The 23,820-nt window shown below is 37.6% G+C and overlaps 1 protein-coding gene across 5 annotated transcripts in view; it reads left to right on the top strand.

Moving 5' to 3' along the window:
- Positions 1–23,820, top strand: part of ATP2C1 (ATPase secretory pathway Ca2+ transporting 1) — a 154,640-nt gene that overhangs the window by 114,510 nt on the left and 16,310 nt on the right. For all 5 annotated transcript variants that reach the window (XM_061421518.1, XM_061421527.1, XM_061421554.1 and 2 more), the window contains 8 exons: positions 93–159; positions 5,600–5,724; positions 9,980–10,077; positions 12,186–12,281; positions 12,370–12,459; positions 14,231–14,335; positions 20,099–20,255; positions 23,013–23,183. In XM_061421518.1, coding sequence (XP_061277502.1) covers positions 93–159; positions 5,600–5,724; positions 9,980–10,077; positions 12,186–12,281; positions 12,370–12,459; positions 14,231–14,335; positions 20,099–20,255; positions 23,013–23,183 — 909 coding nt within the window. The remainder of the gene's footprint in view (positions 1–92; positions 160–5,599; positions 5,725–9,979; positions 10,078–12,185; positions 12,282–12,369; positions 12,460–14,230; positions 14,336–20,098; positions 20,256–23,012; positions 23,184–23,820) is intronic.

The following is a 23,820-nucleotide window of genomic DNA, read 5'->3' as shown; positions in this document are numbered from 1 at the left end:
AACTTTTGCTGCCCTCACTTTGTTGTTCTATCCCTTGTATGCTCAGGTGATTTTATATAAAAGGGAAAAATAGCTGTTTGATTCTGTTATAGGTATCATCATGTTGGTTGGCTGGTTGCTAGGAAAAGACATATTGGAAATGTTTACTATTAGTGTAAGGTAAGTTCTAATGGTTTGTTTATAATTTGAAGTCTTTTGCCTCTCATTTTTTTTGTTTGGCATAGCTTATATTTCATTATGGGTTTTATATGAGCACATAAGAGTATATTAAGTGTACTTAAATAGTTCAGAATTCATATATTGAAATGAGCTCTAGGAAAATGAAAACCTACATGTATACAGTGGAGAAACTCCACACTACATATCTGGTATTACCAACCAAATATTGCATTTTTAAACTTAGACAATCAAGGATCACCAAACTGAAATCTAGGAGCATGAGAAAGAAAGACCACAATATGGAAACTGAATAATCAACTCAGAGGAAAACCAAATATGCAGGAATAGAAGAAAAATTGAAAATGAACAGAAAAGTATTCATATTTTCAGAGATTTGCGAAGAGATTGCATTCGTGACAGACAAATTGTTTTAGAAAAGGATCACAGGACCCACATTTTTTTTCTTTTTTAGTTATTAAGTTTATGATTTTTAAGAGGCATCCCTGGTGGTCCAGTCGTTAAGACTTTGCCTTCTAGTGCAGGAGGTATGAGTTTGATCCCTGGTTGGGTGGCTGAAATCCCACATGCCTTTTGGCCAAAAAACCAGAAGAGAAACAGTAGAAGCAATATAGAACAAATTCAATAAGACTTTAGAAATCGTCTACATAAAAAAAAAATCTTAAAAAGATTATGATTACTGAAATTAAAAACTCAGCTTAAAAATTGTAAGTCAAAATGGTCTCCCCAAAATAGAATAAAATGTCCAAAACAGAGGAGATAAAAGTGTCAAAGAGAATAATTCAATACATGCCATATCTCAGTAAAAGGAGTTTTAAAAAGAGATAAGAAATTATATAAGAAATGAAGCAAGACATGAATCTTTATACATCGAAGGGATCCTCCAGATGCCAAGCAGGAGGACCAAAACTCCAGCTTAGAAACATCATTGTGAAAGTCAAGAAAACAGGTCAGGTCGTGTGTAAAGGAAGGAAAATTTGACCTGTATCATACTTCTCATTAGCAACTGCAGTTTTCATCACAGGGTGTTTTTAGTCTCCACTAAGACTTCACCTCACAAGACTTTCCTAGGTCATACCTGGTACCTGTGTCCTGAACACCACAGGGCAACTTCCTCTTCTGAGAGTGTTCCTGCAGCAGTCCCTGCAGCAGTTCAAACAAGCAGACGAGATGACCATGTGAGGGCCGGAGCTGTCCTGGGTTAAAATACCTCATATTCTGTAGGAACCAACATCTCTGGAAACACACACTTTCCAGGATGCCTGATAGGACCATGTCCAGTTATGAGATTCACCACAATCGGGAAACCCAAAGCTATGGCTTCCTATAAGATAATTATAATTTTTCCAATCCATAGATAATTTATTGGTCAGGAGATCCTTTTATCATAAGCAGTAATTTATTGGTCAGGAGATCCTTTTATCATAAGCAGTGTTGCCTAGCAACATAGTTGCTATACTGTCACCACTAAGGGAACAAAGCTAGAGATTTAACCAAATAGAGAAGGGAAAAAGGATTTTTTAAAAACCTTCATCCACAGCCAATTTGAATTAAAGGAGAAGAAAGTGGGGCAGTACAATTAAAACATGGGGGAATTGATTTTAAATCTATAAATCTAGGACTAGCGAAAGTATCAATTCAGGGTAAGCAAGTAGTCAGAAAATATATTCCTTACCTACTCCTGTATGAATTCTAGAAAATCAAGAGTGTAAGAAAGGAAGACAGTGTTGTATAGGGTGTAAGAAAAAGTGGGACTCAGTCCTCTATGGAGAAATTCTGGATGACAGCTCTGTGATAGGTCTAGCAAGTAATAGTTAGGCTTTTAGAATAAAAACCAGTGGATTAAAAAAAAAAATCAAATGGAGTACAAGGAATAACTAGGATGAATAAGTTAAAAGATATTTGTGATAGAGTGAAGGAGTATAGTTTTTCCTTGGAGGAGCAAAAATGCAACTTGAAATTCTTGGCTTCAATATATGTAAAAAAGCATTGGGTTAAATATAAAATGAATTTAAAATTGGGCATGAATTTTATTAATCATTGGCATATCATCTGTTGGACTCATGTTTTTTTAGAGTATTTTTTAAAGAGTACTTCATGAAGATTAACGCATCATTACTTTTATTCCTACCTCAGGGTCCTCCAAGAGATCAAACATTTAAACCATTTTTTAATAGAATAAAACTCATTCTATTTCACAATGACCTTATGGGTCTATTGCATTTTTATAAATTTTAAAATACACATGGGATCTTTAGTGACTTTATTTTTCCTGTGTCTTGAAATATCTTGCTTTCTTGTTACCCTAACAGTAATTTTAACAAGTATTTCCAACTGTGCTAAAAATGAGTAAAACAATGAGAAAGCAGAAGAATAAATAGCTTTTAAAACTACTGTCCAACTCTTTGTGACCCCATGGACTGTATAGTCCAAGCCAGAATACTAGAATGGGTAGCCTTTCCCTTCTTCAGGGGATCTTCCCAACCCAGGGATCTAACCTAGGTCTCCCACATTACAGGTGTATTCTTTACCAGCTGAACGACAAGGGAAGCCCTAGAATACTGAAGTGGGTAGCCTGTCCCTTCTGTAATAATAAATCATTATTATTATTTTATCCTTCAATTATCTTATTATTTTGCCCATAGTATTATATTGTCATTTAAAAAGGTATAAAAGGAGTCTGGGGATAAAATTTGGGGGGTTTTCTTGCATTCATTAAACAAATTTGAGAAATTGAGTTTTTTTTTTTTTTTTTTACCATAATGACAAATAAGAATTGACAGAAGAGTTTTCATAATTATTACACAAACCAGAAGATGAATGCAAAGCAGCAACCACTCTAAGCTATAATGATGAAGGTGAAGTTGAATCATTATAAAATGAAATCTCAGAACCAAACCCTTGGATGATGATACTCTAGATTTTCTCAAACTCCTGAATTAATGACTAAACTTTTTTTTTTTTTTCACCTGCACTGTGTGGCTTGTGGGATCTTAGTTTCCTGACCAGAGATTAAACCTGGGCCATGGCAGTGAAAGCGCTGTGTCCTAATTCACTGGACCACCAGGGAATTCACTGAACTGCTTTATTTTTAAAGATAAAAGGAGAAGGACAGACATTCTCTTATAGGTAATCATTCTGTAGCAAGGAATTTGTCATGTAGTATTGTGTTACAAAGAAGATGACTCTCCTAAAAGTTATGAGTCATCAGCATTTTCAGAAGTATTACATTTTAGAGAGAGATACAGAGGAACCAGAACTGATAAACCTACGACCTGTTAAAAATGGTTTTTAAATTTGAAATCACTATTTTGTAAGGTAAATGTGTTCTAGGTTTATTCGTGACAGTTCATGAGCAGTTGCATTCAAAGGACATGATCCAGTTCAGATATATATACTTTCAAATCCAAGAGTATAGTTTGGGGTTAAAATCCAAATAAAAATTTATGAAGTTTTTCGTAATCCGTTCTGTTCCTTTGTAAGTTATTTATAAAATGATTTAAATACAAAAGAATGAGAAGGTCCATTGGATCTAAGTTACAAATGATGATAGCTGTCTTTGCTGATACAGTGAGAGTTAATGGAAGCATAAGTAAAGAAGATTCTATTTGTACTTAGAGGTTCAAAAGAGAAAATGAAGTATTAATGATGACACATATTTCTTGGTTATACAGTGTGTGTACTATTCAGCCAGTAATTATAAATATTATTTATTGGATTTTAGCTTTTAGAATCAACGTATAAAAAATTGATGATGGCTGTAAAACATGGTGTAATGATAGGCAAGTTAAAAGTGTGAAAGTGAAGTCACTCAGTCGTGTCCAACTCTTTGCGACCCCGTGGACTGTAGCCTACCAGGTTCCTCTGTCCATGGGATTTTTCAGGCAAGAATACTAGAGTGGGTTGCCATTTCCTTCTCCAGATCTTCCCGACCAGGGATAGAATCTGGGTCTCCCGCATTGTAGGCAGACATTTTACCATCTGAGCCACCAGGGAAGTCCATTGGCAGGTCGGTATAAACCCCTGACAGGGTTTCTGCCATAAGCCGTATGAGGTCACCACGGAACCGCTGAGCAGGGCTCCTCATTTGCTTCGCACAGAGTGTGCCGTTCATTCACACAAGCACACTGTAGAGTTAGTAAAGTACAGCAGAAAACATGTTTGTTAGGAGAATAAAGAACTAGAGCTCCAAACCACCTTACCTTGTCCTGAGGAATCTCAGACAAGCCCTCAAGATGAAAGGTTGCTGCTGAACCACAAAAGACACCGGGATTCTTGGCCTTCGGAGGAGAAGAATTGAATCTGGGGCCAGTGACCAGGCTTGATTGCTCAGAGCTTTTGTGTAATAAAGTTTTATTAGAGTATAAAAGAGAGAGAGAAAGCTTCTGACACAGACATCAGAAGGGGGCAGAAACAAGTTAGATCATGCTAAAGAAAAAGTTGGTAATAGAAATTGAGCAGTAGAGGTGGGTGCAGGGAGCAGTGTTAGAGTGAAGGATGGATGTGTACCTACCTGTCCTCATCTGTGCCAGAGTCAGGGGGTAATACCGGGAATGGGACAAGTGGAGTTTTAATTTGAATTTTTTTTTTTAATATTATGAAGAGAAATAAGTAATTTTTTGTTGTGATAAAATGCACATACCAGTAAAATACTCCCTTTTAAAGTATGCAGTACAGTGGTGTTAAGTACATTCATATTGTTACCACCATCACCAACATCATTACCACCATCACCAACGTCTAGTGTTGGAACTTTTAAATCACCCCTGAAAGAAAACCCTGTGCCTGTTCATTCCCCATTCTGCCCTCTCCTTGCCTTCTGGTAGCCACTAAACAGATTTCTGTCTTTTTGGATTTGCTTATTCCTGACATCTCATATAAGTGAAATCTTGCAACATGTGTCCTGCTGCTTTCCTTAGCATGATGTTTTCAAGGTTTTTCCATTTTTAGCATGAATCATACTCTATTCTTTTTTATGTGCTCCCTTGTACGGGCATACACCACAATTTAACATTCATCAATTGTTGAACATTTGGGCTCTTTCCATCTTTTGAGTATGAATAATGGTGCTTTGAACATTCATGTGCAAGTTTTTGTGTGAACACCTGTTACTATATATATGGATGAGGAAACTAAACTACAGGGGTGGTAGCATAATAGCTTAAGGTAAAAATTGAAGCTTGGAGTAGAAATCTAGGCAGTGTGAAGTAAGAATGTATATTCTTTAATCACTGTGCTTAATCTGGTAGCTTGTAGGTAGCCAATAAATGTTAATCAATTTTTCCACATACTAAGTAAGGCCTTTTATGGGTTTGACAGCATTGATTTTACATTATTTAGTCTCTAAGTAACAGCTAATTGAAATTATTGTTATGGGTACTACTGAATTTATACTTAAATGCTGTGTCTTTGTTGGCTACAGTTTGGCTGTAGCAGCAATTCCTGAAGGTCTTCCCATTGTGGTCACAGTGACTCTAGCCCTTGGTGTTATGAGAATGGTGAAGAAGAGGGCGATTGTGAAAAAACTACCTATTGTTGAAACTCTGGGTAAGTCTCTGGTTAGAGCATACTTGTCCATTGACATGTTAGTTTACATTAACAGAGATCTTAAGGTTTTATAGCTTTTGTGCTAGAGGTTTACATGGTGGTGGTGGACATACAGCAATGTTGAGGATGGTTTTACTAACCAAAAAAGGTCATTAAAAATTCATATCACTCAGGTAAGGGAACTTTAAATCTTTCTGCATCATGGAGTGTTCTAATGCTTAAATCATGTTTAAAAAAAAATAAAGTGACTTTCAGTTCAGGATGGCAGAGTAGAAGGAAATGCACGTGCTCATCTCCTGTGTGAGCACCAAAATTGCAACTAGCTGTTGAAGGAGAACACTGGAACCCACCAAAAAATGATATCTCATGTTCAAAGACAAACAAGAAGCCACAATGAAATGGTAGGATGGCACAATCATGATAAAAACCAAAGCCCATACTTGCTGGGTGAGTGATGCACAGTCTGGAGAACAATAATACCAAAGAAGTTCTTGCACTATTGTGAAGATTCTGAACCCCACATCAGGCTTCTGACCCTGGGGATCCGACAAAAGGGATGGGAATTGATAGCTTATGGTGAACAGTTCAGATTCATGATCTGAAGGAGACAATTTTGCTTCGGGACCAGAGACTTGGCTTCAGTCACTCAAAACTTGGTGGGGTAAAAGATTTATTACAGTAAAAAAGGGATAGAGAAAGCTTCTGACACAGACATCAGAAGGGGGCAGAGAGTGCCTCACAGGCTAGTCTTATCAAGGCCTTACATACTTTCTGGTTACTTTTATGTTGGTTACTAACAACCAACAATAGAAAGGTCTTACCAGATTCACTCCCACAACATATATCTTAAGATAACAGGATTAGTCAGAAGGTTCTTAAGAAGAAACATGTTCTGGAGCAACATGCATTGTTATTATATAATCATTAGTACAGAGTAAGTAAGGAAAAACATACCCATAGTAAGGGAAAACATACCCTTGAGTAAGATGAGTTGTTTTCTTGTGTAATCATTAGCTCTGGGCTTAAAGAAAACTAGTCTTGGAAGCAATAGATTGTTGCCATAAAAACTCAAAGCTTAAGAAAAAAACATGTGACTAGGATGAAGGAATGTAGAGGGAAAAAAAGTTTGTCCCTTTTTCCTTCTTGAGGGCCCTGGACTCCTTATCAACCTACCTAGGAATTAACTCTTTCAGAATCCCCAGGTAATCTGACCTTGAAGGCCCGAAGAATTTGATTATAGGACTTCCACAGGACTAGGGGAAAGAGAGGCTCCAGTTTTGGAGGGCACAAAGAAAATCTTGCCTGCACCAAGACCCAGAGGAAAGGAACAGTGACCCCATAGGAGACTGAACCAAAAATACCCACTAGTGTTGGAGGGTCTCCTGTGGAGGTGTGGGTGGGGGCTTACCACAGGGATGGGGGCATTGGTAGTAGCAGTCTGGGAAGGTCCCTCCTTGGGCTAATTCCTCTTGGAGGTCACTTTTAACTCTACTATAGAGCCTTAGATCCTAGGGCTGGGTCACCTCAGGCCAGATAACTACCAGGAAGGGAGACAACCCCAACCGTCAGCAGATAATTGGATTAATGCTTTACTGAACAAGGTTCTGCCCACCAGAGCAAGACCCGGTTTTTCCCACTGCCACACCCTCCCATCAGGAAGCTTACGCAAGCCTCTTAGCCTCTTCCATCAGTAGGCAGACAGAAGAAGCAAGAACAGACACAGTCCCAACAGCAGCTAAAACAAAAACCACTTTCGAGAAAGTTAGGATGAGAAAGTAGAAAGTTGTGTCCCAGATGAAGGGACAAGGTAAGATCTCAGAAGAACAACTAAATGAAGTGGAGATAGGCAATCTTCCAGAAAAAGAATTTAGAACAATGATAGTGAAGATGATTCAGGATCTTGGGAAAACAATGGAGAAGATGCAAGAAATGTTTACCAAAGACCTGAAAGAACTAGAGAACAAGCAAACCGAGATGAATAATACACTAGAAGGAATCAGTCACAGAATAACTGAAGCAGAAGAATGGATAAATGACTTGGAGGACAGAATGATGGAAATCACTGCCACAGAACAGAATACAGAAAAAAGAATGAACAGAAATAAAGACAGCCTAAGAGATCTCTGGGACAACTTAAATGCACCAACATTCTCATTACAGGGGTCCCAAAAGGAGAAGGAAGAGAGAAAGGACCTGAGAAAATATTTGAAGAGATAATAGCTGAAAACTTCACTAATGTAGGAAAGGAGATAGTCAACCAAGTCCAGGAAGCACAGAGAGTCCCAGACAGGATAAAGCCAAGGAGGAACACACAAGACAGACAAAAATGAAAGAGATAGATAAAATATGTTAAAAGCAACAAGGGAAAAATGACAAATATCACACAAGGGAACTCCCATCAAGTATCAGCTGAAATTCTCAAAATTTCTCAAGCCAGAGGCAGCGGCACCACATTTAAAATGATGAAAGGGAAGAACTTGCAACCAAGAATACCCAGCAAATTTCCCCTTCAGATTTGAAGGCAAAATCAAAAGCTCTCCCAGAAAAGCAAAAGTTAAAAGAATTCAGCACCACCAGTCCAACTTTACAACAAATACTAAAGGAACTTCTCTAGGCAGGAAACAAAAGAGAAGGAAGATACCTACAGAAAATAAGTCCAAAACAATTAAGAAAACGGTAACAGGTTTATACATATCAATAATTACCTTAAATGTAAATGGATTAAATGCACCAACCAAAGACATAGACTGGCTGGGTGGATGAAAACATGTGCATGTATGCACTCCACTTACCACATCACTCTGCTTGACCCCCCACCTCAAATTGTATGTAATTATTTTATATTGTTAAATTAATCATGTTCCTATTATGGCTTGCAATTGTAGTTATCTTTTATTTTTTGTCTGGCTGTTGAGTGTGAAAACTGATAAACATCTTTTACTGTTGTGATTATTTAACTTACTTAATACCTTTGTATCATGATTGGTCAACAGAAGAATAGTAGAACTCTGTATCACCAACATTAGGCTCTATTAGAAAAACCTGTGATCACTTTTTAAAACCTAAATGTAGATCAGAATTATCTTGAAATGTTTTGAAAAGTCCAAATGCTCAGGTATTGCTTTTTTTCCTCCAGAGCTTGAGATAAATTTCAAATGAGCAATCATGTTTAAAAACAACTGGACTATATGATGCTCTACCTAGTTTGTTTCAGTTTTTCTATTTCACATTCAGTGCTCCCATTTCATTTAGTTTATGTTCTCCAATATATCCAGTATTTTTTGGATGTTCTTTTTCAGGTCTTTATCAAGCATTGTAGAAAAGCTTTGGTATACATAATATATATGCTTTATAGTTTTTTGAACATAACATGAATTTTTGCCCAGTTAAAAAAATTACAACATTTTGGTTCTGCTTGTTTGACTTACTATGAATAGAATGCTAGATTTCTAATTAAAAAATAGTGTACAACAAGCAGCAGAGGTGTACTATATAGCATAAGGAACCATGGTCAATATCTTGTAATAACCTATGATGGACAATAATTTAAAAAATAATAAATGTGATTTGTATAACTGAACCACCTTGCTATGTACTTGAAACATTGTAAGTCAACTATACTACAATAGAAAATATATATATATTAAAATGAAGTAACATGAAACTGTAGAATTACAGAGATTTATTCTTGTTTGACATCTCAAGAAAAATAATTGATAATGATAGATCCTAAACTGTCATTCTTGAATTGAATTTATTAAGAACAGTAAGTATATAGTAGTTATATTGCTATAATGTAATTATATGTATGATACGAAAATTTTGGTAACTTTATGTATGTTATGAAGGTTCTTTTTATTTAGGAATTCAAAAATGTTAAATTTAGCTTCTAGTTTGCAGTTTAATATTGAGAAGGCAAAAATTCCTTAAAATACTTACTGAAAAAATTACATGAGTTTATATTTAGGTAACCTTGAAACTTTCTAGAAAATGTATAAAGTTGCTATATAGAGTTGATATCAAGTAGCTTTCTCAAAAAAAAAAAAAAAAGCATTTATCAGTATCTTTTTAATTCCAGAAATTACCTTATGATAAGTAAACATGATTAGAGAAAACAACCTAAAATTATCCATGAGCTTGAGTTTTACAATATTCAGAGAAGCAAGGCAGTTTTCTAGAATCTTTAATTTGTTTTCAGTGTAAACTTTCATTTTTTTTAAATGACTCTAGTGACTTATAGTGATTTATTCTTCAGGTTGCTGTAATGTGATTTGTTCAGATAAGACTGGAACCCTGACCAAGAATGAAATGACTGTTACCCACATATTTACTTCGGATGGCCTGCGTGCTGAGGTACTGTAGATGTTTTTTTTAACAGCAGAATTCCTTTTTAGGAGTCTTGGTGTTTAGAATTCCTAACCATTCCAGTGTCTTCACAAGGGTGCAAGTTAGTTGACAGCTGAGTATTTTTCCATCCCGTGTAATTCTCCCAAGTCTTGATCCTGCTCCAGCTGTTCAGCGCAGAAATGTTGATCTCCCTCAAACCCTTTCTGTCTGTCTCTACATCCATCTGTTACCAGACTCTGGACCCTTGCTCTATCTGCAACAAAGGAACCTCTCAGAATTCCTTAAGTGAAGATGCTTTAATGGCTTCCCATTATGACCAGGGTCCTGAAGTGGGGCTGCTCACGGCTCTGGGTTCTGTCCCATACTTCCTTCCTCAATCTGTATCTCCCCTTGGCTTTCCATAGACCAAGTACACTGACTTTCTGGTTCTTGCAGTGTGACAGAATTGCTCCTACTTAAGGACCTTTGGTGCTGTTCTCACTGTTTAGGACAGTTTAATGTCCTAAACATTAAACTGTCCTAAACAGTTTATGCACCTCTTCTGCACCTTCATCCTTTGCACCTCATTTCTAACCCATTCCTTCAGAGAAGCTTTGCTGATCACCTAGAACTCACCCTGTGGTGCGTGTTTTCATAGCTCCCTCCCTCTTTGTTTAGGTGAAGTCCTCTGTCTCTCTTCCCATGATGCCCTGAGCATAATAGAACAGAAATTCTGGTGCCCAGCACAGGGTCTGCTTTGTAGTAGTACATACTTGTTGAAAGAATAAATGAATGCATGAATTATTCTACTTTAAAAATTGTATATGAGTGGCCCCTGAAGTGCATGTTAGTGTATGTACATTGGTTAATTTTGAAGCTGTATGAGGACAAGTTTCAATCTCAGCTAGTTGTGGCAGAATTTCTGACTGGAATTTTCATTAATACTACTTGTTATGGGAACAGTATTTTAAAATGTATTTAAAGCCAGTTCTGTGAACAAAGGAAGAATTTCACAAATTAACAGAAGTTGTACTTGGGTCTATTTAATCCTAGTTTACTAGGCCTCAAAATGAGACTGTATATTTAGGGTGTTAGATTTGGTTAGGATACCCAGTGCTGTGTTGTTGGATGTGTCTTTTCTGGATGATTCAGAAGGGTCATTGGGTTTACATGTGCTTATATGGTCCAGGTGTGAAAGGTAGGATATAAATTTATCTTGTGTTTTAAGCCCAGAATTTTGTATGTTAAGCATTAACTGTTAATTCCCTTAAACTGCCTTATTTTTATCGTGAACTTTAGCTTGTATTTGGCTTGGCTTGTTGTCGCAATATGTAAGTATCTGACTTGTCTCTGTCTCTGATTTTTAAAATTGGTGTGTAGCATACTATGTTAAAGTAGTTGGTAAGTGCTAGGGTAAATCACTTATCTCTGAGCTTTGCATATTTACAAAATGAACTCTGTCTAGGTCATAGGTTTGTCACAAATGTCAAATGTAATAGATTGGAATTCTTTGCAAATTGTAGTGTTATATAAATGTAGGACTTCCCTGGTGGTTCAGATGGTAAAGAATCTTCCTACAATGCAGGAGACCTGAGTTCAATCCTTGGGTCAGGAAGGTCTCCTAGAGAAGGGAATGGCAACCTACTCTAGTATTCTTGCCTGGAGAATTCCATAGACAGAGGAGCCTGATGGGCTACAGTTCATGAGTCGCAAAGAGTTGGACACGACTGAGTGACTAACACACACACATACACACACACCTATAAATGTAATGTTATGTAAATTTAAACTCACTTATATATATAGATTTTCATGGTTTATTTTCCCTTTTTAATAATATGTTGTACGTAGAAGCAATATAAGGTTATATTAGCAATTATATTGTTTACTTACAATGTACTATGTATTATAATTAGCATAATAGTTAATTATTTGTATGGAATTAACTGTAGGTTTATCATTGTAGTGAAAATTACTATCTATTCCTTTTACTATTGAATGTTCTTTTAGATAAATTTAAATGCTTCTCTACTTTTAATAGTGTCATGATGAACACAGCTCATCACTCTTCTGTTTTCATAAGTATTGTCACTGCCTACTGTAGTGTATTATTGACTCTACTTTATGTTCCGTAGGTTACTGGAGTTGGCTACAATCCATTTGGGGAAGTGATTGTTGATGGTGATGTTGTTCATGGATTCTATAACCCATCTGTTAGTAGAATTGTTGAGGTAAATACTGCTTTCTTTTTAAGAAAGTGGCTTTCTTCATAATGACTTAGGATTCAGTGATGGGTTCATAGTTGTGTGTTTCTCTTAGGCTGGCTGTGTGTGCAATGATGCTGTAATTAGAAATAACACTCTAATGGGGAAACCAACGGAAGGAGCCTTAATTGCTCTTGCAATGAAGGTATGTGCCTGGTCCTCTCTTCTTTGACATGTGAAAACATCACTCTCACAAGAGAATATGAACCCATGGATTTGAGTGTTGCTGGCTTTTAGGTGTGGAGTGAAGAAGATGCACAGGATTTCATAGTTTGTACTGCCTTTTGGGAACCAATTGTAGTCTTTCTGGAAATACAGAGCATGAGGGTTTTCACTATAACTTTCTATCTCCTACATGCAGCATACAGACTAATGACCAGTGATGGGTTTATTCTTACAAAGAAATGCTGTTGTTTTTCGTAATATTCAGAGTGTTGTATGAAAAGTTTTATAAATACGTGTAATTGCTGATAAGTGCCAATTTTCAAACATGAAATAGGCAACATTCTTTAGTATTTCCATGTAAAGGTATTAAGGCCAAGATGAGAAATCAGCTTTTCTTTTTCCAGCCTTCCCTTTCCTTCCATTATTAATTTCTTAAAATTAATGTAGAGATAGTGTTTCTGTTGGGAAGAAAGGGTGCTAATCTCAGTGACTCTACCCCAGTTAATCTCCTTTTCTAAGTCCTACAGTTGATTAAATGAGAAACCTAAAAGTCCAACCTGGCACTCCTATAACAAAAATGAAACTGCTTTTAAGAGCAGTTTTAGGAAACGTGTATAAAATAGGATGCCTCTGAATGAGGTTGCTTCTGTTAAGATTCAGTTTAGAAATGTAGGTTGTTATAATATTGATTTGATAAAGTCAAATTGGTGGTTTTATAATGTATCTACTTTAACGAGAAGTCACTTTCCTTTTTCCTTTACCATTTGTTTTCCTTGTAACTAAAAATAGCATAGTATCACTTTTTAAAAATATTGAAATTTATTGTGTTTAACTTTCTCCTTTTGAGAAATAAAGAACATGAAACCACCTGTTTATGGGTGGGGACCTCACAGTTTAGGTAGGAATTCAGTAGTAACAGACTGGAACAAATGAAAGGCAGACCAAGGAAGCAGACAGTCTTAACACTGAGCCACATATCAGAAGAGTGCACTTTAAGACTTGGAACCTGAACTTTGAAAGGAAAGAGGGATTTAGATAGGGATGGAGTGGGGTGTAAGCTAGGTGAAGAGGAAGAATAAAAGCTTGAGGAATACATAAGGGTAGACTGGATTGTGACTTTTGAATTGGTTAGCCTAGGTGAAATGAACAGTTTGAATGGCCTAGAGGCTTGTTGAGTTGGCTGTGTGATGGGTTACTGCAGGACCTTTAAAAGCCAGGAAGGAGCAGTAAACTTGATTTTTGAATAATTTGAAGAATATTTTTGAGTAGTATTTTGGAATAATTTTAATGTCATACTACTGCATGGCATTAGTAGTAGTCAGTGTGTCAGTGGTGGGGCGAGAGGGTATAGGATGGCAGCAGCAGGCAGGGTAGATTTGAGTATCTACCCTGTTTGAGAATCGAGGAGTTGAGTTTGAAACTTCTATTGATTATACAGTATGTATTGGCTGGATACCTTTCTTTCTTACCCTACTTCCTCCCAGAGTTTGAGCCAGTTGAGATTTTAATGTAGTCAGTGTTGAAATTTTGCTCTGCACATAGTTCAGTAGTGTGCCCTGGACTATGTATATGCCCAGGCTTTCACACTGAACATGTATGCTGCTTTTCAGAGAAGTATGGTATAGATGGAGTGCTGCTGTTTGAAGATAATCCAGGTATCTCTAACCTGCTTCCCTGCAAGTTGTGACTCTTGTTTCTTTGTTAAAGGAAAAAGAATTGGTGAGAATTAACTTTTCTTTTGTGCCATATAGATGGGTCTTGATGGACTTCAACAGGATTATATCAGAAAAGCTGAATACCCTTTTAGCTCTGAGCAGAAGTGGATGGCTGTTAAGTGTGTGCACCGAACACAGCAGGTATCTTTCCATTTACAGAAAACTTACTCTGAATTGTTTAACTAGACTACTATTTTTCATTTACTATGCACCTTTAGATTTAAGCCGTCGTAGACCATAACGCAGACCAGCCCTGAAGTGTGTGTCATTCATAGTAGACTCAGCCCTGGTTGTTTTGTGTTCTCTTTGAATTTATGCACAAACATGTCAGTTTTGCTGTGTGAGCAAACAACTGAAAGGAGCTGGAGCCTGGTCTCAGTGTCCTGGAGCTTGTGACATCAGTCTTTTGACACGTTTTTTATTCTTGGTGACAAGTTTCTGCTGACTGACTGTTGTCTGTGTTCTTCCACTGAAGAATGTATTGTCTTCTGACTGAACAGAACCATATTCTCTTGCGGAAGAGTGGTTACCAAATGTGTATGATTCATGTTAGTTGGTCCAGCTTACAAACTGGCAAAATGAAATACACTGATATATCAAAATTCTCCCGTATTTCTAGGTGCTTTAGAAATTTTTACGCAATGTATTGAGTCATGAAATCTACATTGTATAATCATATCACTTACAGTTGCTATTACCAGCTTGATGTGTAAACTTACTTTGCCCTGAAAAATATATAGTTGTTATTTTTATATTTTCTTTATTAGGAATTAGTAATTGGTTATGTGTTTCTGCCTGTGAACAAACATTTGAAACCAATTACATCTCTGTAGATGGGAATTAGGGAGAGGATTCCCTCTTACTTCTAATAAGTAGGAAACATTGGTTTTAAATTGCCCAACACTAAACTTGTGCCAGAAACTGATGATGAGGGGAAGAATAAATTTCTGTTTAGTGTTTAAAGGAACTTTTATGACCTCAGAGAAGGGGGACATTTGGAAACAAAACTATAAAAAATAAAATGGCTGTTACTTTAAGCTTTGTAATCTAGGCTTTCAAAAATTGCATCAGAATTAGATAATTTTCAGTTGATGTCCCTTGTCCATATAGTGATATAGAAAGAATATGTATATGAGTTTATTTGGAAGGTCTGTTTTTTATATTTTATATATGATCACACACTACTTCAAGGTAATGTGGCCCATGTGAAGTTTTAAGATTTGACTTCAGCAATTTAAAATATACTAGCCTCACTTGTATATTAAATCTTTTCAGTTGTGGGGTAGAAGTACAGAGTGGCAGGTAATAAATCTGGAAAAACTGCTTGACTTTTCTTCCTATTTGCTGATGAGTTTTTCCTATAAAACAAATCAACCAGTGTAACTAACAGAACCCAAATCCATTGACCTGACTCAGGATCTAGAAGAGGTCAGCCTGGCATAGACAGGAAAAACTTATCAATTTAAAAGCTGCCCAGGATCAAGTAGTTTGTCTTTAGGGGACTTTCACTTGAATTCACAGCCTGCATTTCCTCTTCATGGATCACAGCCTTGTCGTGGTGAAGGGGCTTGCATAACTCAAAGAAGCTATGAGCCATTCTTTGCAGGGCCACCCAAGAGGGATGAGTCATAGTGAAGAGTTCTGTCAAAACATGGTCCACTGGAGGAAGAAATGGAAAGCACTCCAGTATTCTTGCTGCAAGAACCCCATGAACAGTATGAAAAGGCAAAAAGATATTACACTGGAAGATGAGCCCTCCCCCTAGGTGGGAAGGTGTCCAATATGCTGCTGGGGAAAAGCAGAGTACAATTCCAGCTGAGCTATTTAAAATCCTAAAAGATAATGATATTAAAGTGCTGTACCCAGTATGTCAGCAAATTTGGAAAACTCAGCAGTGGCCACAGGAATGGAAAAGATCACTTTTCATTCCAGTCCCAAACGCCAAAGAATATTCAAACTACTGCACAATTGTACTCATCTCACACGCTAGCAAAGTAATGCTCAAAATTCTCCAAGCTAGGCTTCAACCAAGAACTTCCAGTGTTCAAGCTAGATTTAGAAAAGGCAGAGGAACTAGAGATCAAATTGCCAACATCCATTGGATCATCAAAAAAGCAAAGAGTTCCAGAAAAACATCTATGTCTGCTTCATTGACTGCATATGCTAAAGCCTTTGACCGTGTGGGTCATAACAAACTGGAAAATTCTGAAAGAGATGGGATACCAGATCACCTTACTTGCCTCCTGAGAAACTTGAAGAAACAGTTTGAACCCTACATGGAACAATGGACTCGTTCCAAATTGGGAAAAGAGTGCATCAAGGCTATCTATTGTCACCCTGCTTATTTAACTTATATCCAGGGTACATCATGCGAATAAAATGCCAGGCTGGATGAATCCCAAGCTGGAATCAAGATAGTGGGGAACAGTATCAACAGCCTCAGATATGTAGATGGTACCACTCTAATGGCAGGAAGTTAGGAAGAACTAAAGAACCTCATGATGAGGGTGAAAGAGGAGAGTGAAAAAACTGTCTTAAAACTAACTCAGCATTCACAAAAACTAAGATCATGGCATCCAGTCCCATCACTTTAGGGCAAATAGTTGGGGAAAAATGGAAACAGTGACAGACTTTCTTTGCCTGGGCTCCAAAATCACTGAGGACAGTGATTGCTGCCATGAAATTAAAAGACGCTTGCTCCTTAGAAGCAAAGCTATGATAAACTTAGACAGTGTATTAAAAAGCAGAGACATCACTTTGCCTGCAAAGTTCTGTATAGGTTAGAGCTATGGTTTTTCCAGTAGTCATTTACTGATGTGAAAGTAGAACCATAAAGAAGTCTGAGTGCTGAAGAATTGATGCTTTTGAATTATAGTGCTAGAGAATATGTTTGAGAGTCCCTTGGACTGTAAAGAGGTCAAACCAGTCAATCCTGAAGGAAATAAACCCTGAATATTCATTAGAAGGGCTGATACTGAAGCTGAAGCTACAGTATTTTTGGCCATGTGATTCGAAGAGCAGACTCACTGAAAAAGATGATGCTGGGAAAGATTGAAGGCAAATGGAGAAGAAGGTGACAGACATTGAGATGGTTACATAGCATTACTAACTCAGTGGCCATTTGAACAAACTCTGGGAGACAGTGAAGACAGGGAAACCTGGGATGTTGTAGTCCAAAGGGTCACAAAGAGTCGGACATGACTTAGTGACTGAACAACAATCAGTCTGTATTTATCTCTGCTCTCTGCCTGGAACCTACCAAAATGACAACCAGTGAATAAAAGATAAGACTTTCCTATACTTCCTCTTTTATTAGTTTATCTTTTAAAGGTGAGGCCTAAAATACAGAGCTAAAAACAGGAGATCAGGAGATTCTTCATAAGGAGCCCATAGAAATGTTCCATGTACCTTTTCTATTTTTTGAGGCCAGACCAGAAATCTTATCCAGGGCACAAGCATAGAAGGCAGAATTAACGCTTTAAGACTAAACACAGGATGATTAAGGGAAAGTTGTTGTCCGGGCTACTAACTCTCCTTTCTCAGAATGCCTGCAGGGGCAGGTCTCCCCATATCCTCATTCTTTGTGTCAGAAGATGGAAGAGTTTCAGAGAAGCTGACTGGTTCTGGGGAGATCCCTACAGTATGGAGTGGTCCTGCGTAAGCTCTTTGTTCACCAGAAGAGTTTCCCTGCTCCTGGCCTTTGTCTCCTCACTCCACTGTGAGGGCCATCAGTTGGTAAACCCTGCAGTACCCATGGAGTTTCTAGACCTTTATTTGCTTCAGTCTTGAATGTAAACAGACAGACAGGGGTTGTGAGAGCCTTGGGGAGGGTCTTCAGTATAAAAGATGCAGACCAAGCCAGCAGAGAAAGGGATCTCAGAGAAACAAAGTGCTGGGTTTTAAAGAAGATTTCCAGAGACCATGAAAAATGACAACAAAATACTTGAAATAGATTGTTTTTCAAATAAAGTGAAGGAGTCTATCAGAAACTAGAGAAGTCAAAAAGGTGGACAATATAAAAGATAAGATGTGAAAATCAGAAAATAGATGTAGGAGTTCCAACATCCACATAATAGTGGTGACAGAAAATGACAAGAGTTGAACAACATCAGGAGATTTTCTAGAGGGAGAACTTCAGTTTCTAGAATAAAATTGCCCACTGGCTGCTTTGCACAGTGAGTGGGTTACAGAGGGGTGGGGGTGAGGAAATAAACACACCAAAGCCCCTGATTCAAGTAATTTGAGGGCACTGAGAGAGAATTCTAAACAATTTCAGAGGTTGTTAGGGTGGGGAGGAAGGGCAAGGGGGAGGGAGTATACATACAGATTAGGAATTAAGTGGCTTCTTAGGCTTTCCAGATGCAACTCTGCACACTAGAGGCTGGGAGGTGATTGAGCCTTCAACTGAGAGGAAGTCTCTTCCCAGCTGAACTTACATATGTGGGGGTGAAATAAAAATGTTTTCACACAAGTCTCAAAATGCATAGCCCACATACCTTTTCTTAGAGCGATATTGATGGATAAGTTATTCCAAGGTAAGAATATACACTAAAGGGAGACTTAGAATCCAGTGAGTTCTGACCAGTGGAGGAGTGAAGGGAAGCTCCAGGATGCCAATTGTGTAGCAAGCCTGGAAATGAGCTAGAAAAGGAAAGGCGGGAGTTCCTCAGACATCATATGGGAGGAGTAATAGCTTTCCTGCTCATTGGATCATGTGCAGAATACATTGAGAGGTGCTTCATAATATGACATGGAGAGCTTGGAATTAATTAGTAATAAGTATAAAGGAAACTAAGCAAATAAAAAAAGAGGCAATTATTAACTGTATGAAAGACAAAACTTGAACAGGAAGAAATGTATTTGGCTTATAATAGGCCATGGAAAGAACATTATACCTTTCTGCCGCCTCTGCTGCATCTTCTTACCCAGGGACCAGGGAGATGGATGCTCCTCTCAGTGTGAGCTCATACTGTTGTACCAGGGACAGAGGAGGGCCACATTATGGACTGGTTCATAAATCACCAGTAGTAGTAAATAAATCACCACAAGTAGTACTTAGAAGAGACACAAGTACTACTTAAGTTTATTCGCCAAAGCAAATCACATCTGACTTCAGAGTGGTACAGAGGGGCAGGAAATACATTTCTGCCACGTGCTTCCAAGGAGAGCTGAGACATTTGTGAACTGTTCTGGTGGCCACTTGGCTCAGCAGTGAGGAGTTAGAAAGTGAGCAGAACACTGGTGATTCTTGTTCTGTGTGTATTAGAACAATGGAGAGAGAAGGAATAGGGAGTGGGGGTGGCCAGACTATCACCTGTCACAGCAGACAGTAGAAACTGACAAGTAGAAAAGTAGCTGTAAAAATGTAATTTAAAACATGACAATAAGTACCCAGGACAACAGCCAGAAGAGTTAAAATTGGTTTGCCTCTGTGGAGCATAGGACTGGAGGTGAGGAGGTTGGGCAGGGGACTGCAGGTTTTCATTGTAAGCTTTTGAATATTACTTAACCAAGATAAAAAGTCTGCTAATACCCACAATTGCAAGCTTGTTGTGAGCATTAAATGGAGTCACATATATGCATGTAACAGAATTGTAGAAAGCCTGAACCATTGTTCGTGGGCTGATGTTAGACCTCTCCTGTTATGTTATGAGCTCAGATCTCAGAGTATGGAGCTGAGTGTAGATGTACCTTCAGTATGGAGGTTGAAGGGGTAGAGTAGATGCTGTGTTCTAAAAAGGATGCAGAAAGCTCTCTCATGAACTTTTAATCATCAGAGTTTAAGTGCTATCTTGAGTTACTTCTCTGTGTATTATGGGAATCCATGCTGCTTGTTTTTGACCCCAATGGCTGATATATATGAATTAAAACTAACTTGAATCTATTTGCTCTGTTTTTTCTTAGGACAGACCAGAGATTTGTTTTATGAAGGGTGCTTATGAACAAGTGATTAAGTATTGTACTACATATCACAGCAAAGGACAGACCTTGACACTCACCCAGCAGCAGAGAGATCTGTACCAGCAAGAGAAGGCCCAGATGGGCTCTGCAGGGCTCAGAGGTAAGTCCATGTCCGCACAGTCACCTTGGTGGAGAGGTAGTGCTGCTAACTGCAGATGGATTCGTGCTTCACATCTGAGCTGCCCAGCTCTACGCAGGCTTTGTAGAGCCCTGCCATTTCTGAAATGCTAGGTTTTAGTTGACTAATTGGCCCCTAGAACATAAGTTGGAAACATAGCTAAATATGAAACTTCCAGTTCTTAGAGATCTGCAGTGGTCTTCTGAGCAGCTGACAGAAATTTCATTTTAGACAAGTTTATCTTGTGAGAAGGGTAATGAATGGAAGTAAAGTGATGTTACTCCTTCCGTATGTCATCACTTGGTCTTGTTTATTAATTTGAAATTCTTTACTAAATATTAAGAGACTTAAATCTCTAATTCTTTAAACTGAGGTAGTTGCTGACTCCTTCCCATCTGTCACCAGAGAGGAAAGAGGTGTCCAGACTTGGCTTTGTGAAATGCTGCTGACTGGACAGTGATAGGAAGAGGGGGTCAGCTGGGCACACACACATCAGCATGGGTAGGGTTGAAGATCAGGGGTCAGGGCCATTCCTGGTCTTTACGTTCTGGCTTGTGGGGAATATGCACCCATGGGTGCATGCACACATGCATGCATGCACTTCTGTAGTCTTTCTCAAGAAAATTACAAGAGTTGGCTTCCTTAATTTTATTATTATTTACAAAACGAAAGTCAAGCGCCACAATTCTGGGAGCAGGAAACAAGTGTGTAAAAAGTATTCTTAATCATGGTTCACTTAAGCAAGGTGAACCATAGATTTACAGGACTTCTGTTCTTATAGTGTAGGTTTAGGAAGATATTCTTGTGGCTTCCTTTGAGGGCAGTGTTTTGTTATTCTTAGTAGCTCACAGCTAGAGGGTTTTGAGTTGACTTGCATTTATAGAATCTTAAAAGTATGGTATGTGCTCCCTGTTTTCCTTAATTTTTTTTAACAGAAGCGTCACAGTTTTTTGGTGGGGGGAGGTGGGGAGGCCTAGTTCTCTTAATCTGAAAGATTGTGGAGCTTTGTGTATGTGTGGTTTGGTGTGGTAACTTTGTGAAATGGACCAGACATGGTGTGGAGCACATCCTTGTTTCACAGGCTCTGGGAAACATTCTGGGCATCCATCTCTTGCTTCACATCTCTTCCTCTTCTTATGCTCCATTTTCCTCCCCCTGCTGAAATTGCCATGATGAAAAGTAAAGAATAAATGAATAAAGATTTTAAGTTTAACTTGATATGAACTTATCTTGTACCTTATAAAACCTAAGTTTCTTAAAATACATGTGGTTGTTAATTTTAAAATTGGAATATATTTTGCTTTTATGTTTCAAATATAAAGGAGGGAGTTGGGGATCCTTCACATGAAAAGGTCTACATACCTTTGTCCCATACAGTAGCATTAGATCTTCATTTATGCTAAAGAAGCAAACAAATAAATACAAAATACTGACCTCTGGGCTGATACCATCCATCCACTGAGGGTGCCAGGAGCTGGTGTCCCTTGCTTAGAATTTGCTGACACATGGGTTGATACTCACTTCCCCCTTCTGTTGCCATCTTCCTCTGTTCCAACACAGGAACTGTCATGTGGCTTATTCCCTCCAGAGTGAAAGCTTTTGGTGGGGCTCATATCTCCATAGATTTTGTGTTGGAAGTCATTTGCCTCTAACCATGGTTTTCCAAATGTATCTTATCCTTCATACCTTGTGCTTGAGTAAGGATAGATACTTCCTGTGGTCTCTCTGGGGCTTTTCAGTTACCCCACGAGATACATATGTTTAGTTTGTGCGCTTTGTGTGTGTGTGTGTGTGTGTGTGTGTGTGTTTGGTAAGTTGTTCAGTCTTTTAGTATAATATCCCAGATGTAGACACATCCCTCTGGCTAAAAAGGCAGCTACTGCCAAAGTTCTGGAATTCTGAGAATAAGCTAAATGATATTTGGAAATGAATAGCACTTTGTCCTGTATCTTAAGTTCCTAAGGATGATAGGAAACTAACTATAAAGGGTGGTAGTGCTGCGATTCATGGGGTCGCAAAGAGTCGGACACGACTGAGCGACTGATATGATCTTATCTGATCTGATGGTGGTATTATTTATGTAGTTTAAGAGAACCAAAGGTATGAATAAGAAACACCTGTTAATATAGAAAGAAAGAGAGAATATAAACTCTTGTTGGTATTAGTGGTTTTACAATTACTTTACAGGTTAACTGTATCTTCCAGAGTTTGTTGTGTACAAAATTGTTGCATGTTGTCTAATTAATATAGCCTTTTAAAACTTCAAGCTATTGAATTATGCTGAAGACCTGTAAGATGGAAAGATGAAGATACAATAGTAGAAATCACTATTCAAAGATGTCTGTTTAAAATTGACTTTAAAGCTCAACAAACCTATACTTTTCCAAATAATTAATTGTATTTTCTTAAGAGTCAATAGTTTCTACTGAAAGGGGCTGCAAGTTTTGCTATGTGAAAACATTCCTATTTGTTCCTCTCCCGCTTTCTCTGCTTAACAGTTGTGTAGTCTTATTCCATTTAATTTTTAATAATTTAAAGAAATTCCATATCAAGAACCATTAAACTGTAGTATCTTTGCACGTAAGAAGTTTTGATTTTTAAAATTTCTGTTATTACTGCAATGACTTTCTAGTCCTAAGTGATTTATCTGAGTGAGAAGTGTCATGGCCTCCAGATTTTATAAAGTAAATTCTAATGTTTCTGTGATTCACATTTTCTTTTTGGATTTTATCTCCCAAGTTCTTGCTTTGGCTTCTGGTCCTGAATTGGGACAACTGACGTTCCTTGGCCTGGTGGGAATCATTGATCCTCCTAGAACTGGTGTGAAAGAAGCCGTTACAACACTCATTGCCTCGGGAGTATCAATAAAAATGATTACTGGAGACTCACAGGAGACTGCAGTTGCCATCGGTATAACTAGGCTGGTTCTTTCGTTTTTGTTAGTTTTTCTTAAATTACTGCAGAGCATAGTGGAGCATTAGACATGAAGTGTGTTTACAAAATATTGAGCTATACAGTTTAAAAACTGATGCTTTTGTTTGCTCATACACTATAAAATTGTGGGTGAGATTTTATTTTAGTTAAAATAATACTTTTAGTTGAAAATAATTAAAGCATTGTGAAATCACATTATTATATTCATAAAAGGATAGTTGATTATTTTTAGTCTACTAGTACACCGTTCTGATGACTAAAAGCACTAGATCATAAATGTGAAAGAATGCATGAAATTATGACATTTAGTTTTTCTTTCAACTTGAATATAATTTTTTAAGAGCAGACTTTGTACCTGACTTGAAAGAAAATAGCTTGTGTCTATATTTCCATCGTCTGATCACATATATGCCTATGTTGTTTGAATGCCATTTAAGATACTTTACCAAATACAAGGGGAAGAAATGGACATGGAAGTTAATCTTCCAGAACCTGTAAACTATAATTCATACTGATAAATTTAAAATGTGCTAAAGTTCATTAATTCTTACTAATATGGAAAGAGACTAAGACAAGAATTTCACACTTTAAGAAGAATACGTCACTGAAAACA

Source organism: Bos javanicus, chromosome 1 (assembly GCF_032452875.1).
Source record: "Bos javanicus breed banteng chromosome 1, ARS-OSU_banteng_1.0, whole genome shotgun sequence".
Classification (NCBI taxonomy): domain Eukaryota; kingdom Metazoa; phylum Chordata; class Mammalia; order Artiodactyla; family Bovidae; genus Bos; species Bos javanicus.
The sequence above is the reverse complement of the archived record's forward strand: the minus strand, read 5'-3'. Positions and strand labels throughout refer to the sequence as shown.